The sequence below is a fragment of the Ctenocephalides felis genome, unplaced genomic scaffold, assembly GCF_003426905.1.
Source record: "Ctenocephalides felis isolate EL2017-DRISC unplaced genomic scaffold, ASM342690v1 CF-g0.4_SCAFFOLD_02884, whole genome shotgun sequence".
NCBI classification, from domain to species: domain Eukaryota; kingdom Metazoa; phylum Arthropoda; class Insecta; order Siphonaptera; family Pulicidae; genus Ctenocephalides; species Ctenocephalides felis.
Genome location: NW_020539038.1, coordinates 2,273 through 6,238, shown reverse-complemented (window position 1 = coordinate 6,238; position 3,966 = coordinate 2,273). Strand labels below are relative to the sequence as shown.

Below are 3,966 nucleotides of genomic sequence, written 5' to 3'. Positions count from 1 at the left end.
CTTGTTCATTGTTTGAAAAAACTAAAATGTCGTCAATATAAGCGAAACAAAAATCTAATCCGGTCAATAACTCGTCAATGAAACGTTGAAAAGTTTGTCCAGCATTCCTCAAACCGAAGGACATGAATGGAAATTCGTATAAACCAAAGGGTGTAGATATTGCTGTTTTTGGAATATCTCGTTCTTCGACCGGTATTTGGGTATACGCTTTGACCAAGTCTATCACTGAAAAGATTGTGCATCCTTGTAGATTGGTGGAGAAGTCGTGGATGTGACGAATTGGATACTAGTCTGGTACAGTTCGTGCGTTGAGTGCACGGTAGTCGCCACAAGGCTGCCATCCTCCATCCTTCTTTTCGACTATGTGTAAGGGCGAAGACCGTGAACTCTTTGAACGCCGGGCTGTTCCTTCGTGGAGCATTACTTCGAATTCGGCCTTTGCGATCTTGTAACGATCAGGCGCAAGACGTCGTGGACGGCAGGACACTGGTGGGCCTGGTGTTGTGATTATTGAATGTGTTGTTTTGTGCTTTATTTTGCGTGGTGTTCCAGACGGTTTGGTTAAATTTGGAAACTCTTCCAATATGTTATGTATTACTGACCTTTTATTTTTGAGAGTTTTTATGCTTTGTTGGGGTGTCTTGAGAGTCACTCCAATTGTACACAAACCTGTGGTTCCGTCGACGATCCTTTTGTTTCGGCAATCTGGCAGTAGTCCGAAGAAAGCTAAGAAGTCGGAGCCTATGATTGGTGAATCCACGTCTGCTACAATAAATTTCCAGCTGAATTCTCTTCTTAGCCCGAGGTTAAGGCGTAGGTGTTTTTGACCGTATGTTTTAATCCGTGTACCATTGGCTGCTTGCAACTCGTAATTTGTCTTGATACACCTGCGGATGGACCTCCGAGGATAGCAGGAAACATCTGAACCTGTATCTATTAGAAATTTAATATTATTATTTTTGTCAAAAACAAATAGGCGACTTTTAGGAGTTTTGTGATCAGCCGTCGCCTTTACTGATCTTTTTCCTCGTTTTTTGTATTGGATGTTTTACGGTACATATTCCAGGAGCAGGGTGCCTGACATTTTCTTGCTTTTCTGCCGAATTGATTATGGTACCAACATTTTGTGTATTCCACCCGTTCTCTACTTTTTGATCTTGATCTTCCTTTTTGATTTAAATATCGAATTTGTTTCTGTAAGTCGCGTACTTGCTTGGTTAATTCTTCCAGTTGATCACTCTGGCGTTGCTCAGAAGGTTTATTATAGTGCACTTGCTTGGTTGAATCTACGTGGTGGATTAACGGCTGTACCTCTAAAATTTTATCTGCCGTAGCTGCTAGTTTATCTAGAGGCAGGTCGCATTGTGTTTGCAGTATGGCGCGTATGTACGCAGGAAGCCTTTGCATCCATAGTGATCTGAACATGCTTTCACCGATTGTCGTGTGGCCAGCAAGGGAACGTAAATGTCGAAGAAACTGCGATGGACGGCGATCTCCTAACTCTTCTTCAGAGAGGATTTGTTTGATTCTGGTTTCTTCCGAAGCACATAGTCTGCTTATAAGTACTTTCTTCAAGTAGGAGTAGGGGTTTTCTGTCGGCGGTTGTTTAATGACATCTTCTACTTCTCGAGCCTGTTTCTCCTCGAGGTTTGCGATTACATATGAGAATCTTGTGTTCTCATTGGTTATTGTTGCGATGTCAAACTGTGCTTCAATTTGTGAAAACCAGAGATCCGGGCTGTTCTCCCAAAATGGTGGAATTTTCACCGATACTCGATTCACTAAGTCGAGTTGAGAAATTTGCTTTGAAGGAGACTCTTGTAAACACTTCGAAGGAGTACCTTCTGAATCCATGCTTGAAGTTTTTTTTTATATGCGGTTGTCCACTCGTCGGGGTCACCAATTATGTGGGTATTTCCACTATATATTATTTCTTCTAAAATAACTCAATAATATAATATAATATTTATTGTATACATACAATTGCATAAATACAGTAGTATATATGATCAGTGTTGTTGCTTAGTCTTGAACCTGGATTTAATCTTCTTCCGGGTCCTAGAGGCTGGTCCGTTCCCGACTGCGGCGAATGCGGTAAAGAGATCGATTATCGTAGGTAGGTCCGTTTTATACTCTGACCAGCAATTCCCACTAGTTCACTGGCCAGTTGTGCGTCTCGCTCTTGCGCGTATATTACAGGCGCCATCCTGTGGTATTTAGGTTCAAGATATATTGGGTGCGCCATCTGGTCGCCACACCCACATTTTTTTTACTTTCTTATTTCTTCTTTTAATTAAACAATATACCACCAATGCAGCTAAACCTTGTTTTTGCCGGGAACTTATCATAATAACTTTATTATCAAAGATACAAAACGACAAAAGTTGTCAATTGTCTCACAAGAACTAGACTGAAAAACGAAGTCTAGTTGTAAAGTCTTAGATTAATATATATTAAAATATTTAGCCACAAGTGTACATAGATTTTTAGAGTGTCTAGGTAGAGTTGCTCTAGCACCTCTCACCTACTCCTCTCCTAGAGTACGAAAGTGCTCTCGGAACAGGAAAACACTTTACAGTGTACAGACAACGGTGGAGCGCTCTAGCTAGAGAGTCTACACTCTACCTAGATTTTTCTCTACAGTGTAAAGCCGCCTTTAGTAATGAAAATATCGAAGATTCTGTAAAAACTTTATATTTATTTACATTATTTACTATAAGAACTATATTACATTAATACTGAAAGCAATTTTAATTTATCAAATAAGCATATCACTCATCATTCAGTCGTATGTGGTAGAACAACACATTTTAGTTTATATTCGGTGACAGGCTTTGTCACGGCCCTCATATAATAGTTTTTGTATCAAAAACGTTTAAAAATAATAGCTATATGATGTTCTAGATGCTGTTTTAATCTAAATGATTTATTCGCTCACAGCCTGGAATCAGTTTCTTTCAAGATCTAATAACCTGACCGCTAAAAGCTGAGTTCAAAAAAAAAAAAACACGAAAATGCAATATGATGATCTTCTATTAACTTTTATTCTAGTAGATCACTGGTGTTCCCAATGTTATACATCAAAACCCTATACGGCTAAGAACCGTATTAGTACAAAATAAATATATAATACAAAATAATTTAAAAAATCTTGGGACACAATGGTCTTGAAACCCAAAATATAAGGTTTTTTTTATCAAAATAGGGATAAATTTTGTAATTTATAATTTCTATAAGTTTGTAAATTTCCATAAATTTGTATAAAATTTGGTAAAATTGGATACATGTAATCGCCTTAATTTTTACCGTTTTTTGAGGACTTTTTAAACTGGCAAGGAATGACTGAATCTTTTGGAACTTTTTTAGGGTTATTTATCATATATTAAAATACCCAAAAAAATTTGTTTTTTAATTTTTTTTAAATGGCTGCCGTAAAAATAAATCTGCCAAGACCCTCTCGGAAAAAGCCATCAATTTGCGGGCGTTCTCACTTTTCGTACGGTGATCTGAAATCAAAAAAATTAGTTTGTACGTGTTCATAAAACATATATCTTCTAGTTGAGCCCAAAAAAAAGTCACAAAATCGTAAATTGGCACACCTCAGAAAAAAAAAGTTTGATTTTTCACCTTTTTTTCAATGTTTCTTTTGATAAAAGGGTTAATTTTTGAAAATTTTATTGGAATGTTTGAGGCTTAACTAGAAGCTATTACTGTAAAGCAGATGTGTGCAAAATTTCATTGGAATCGGTTGAGAACTTTTTGAGTTATCCCACCCGCAAATTTCAAAAATGTTGTTTTGAGAAAAATGCGTTTAAAGTTTTGACACATAGAAACTGTATGATTAAAGTGGCTTACCGATTAATCAGCGATTTCAGGGCCATATAGAAGTCCTTCGGTACGTTCAAGGAACTCGTTTTTCTTTGCAAGTTCCTGCAGACATGCTTGACGAGCTTGTTTGGTGGTCAA

General features: G+C 37.4%; 1 protein-coding gene across 1 annotated transcript; it reads right to left on the bottom strand.

The window, feature by feature from the left end:
* Positions 1–286: 286 nt before the first annotated feature.
* On the bottom strand, positions 287–1,854 carry LOC113381416. The gene is made up of 2 exons (XM_026620341.1): positions 1,053–1,854; positions 287–933 (listed from the first exon to the last, which is right to left on the bottom strand). Exons 1-2 carry the CDS (start codon positions 1,852–1,854, stop codon positions 287–289), a joined length of 1,449 nt encoding a protein of 482 aa, XP_026476126.1.
* Positions 1,855–3,966: the final 2,112 nt, after the last annotated feature.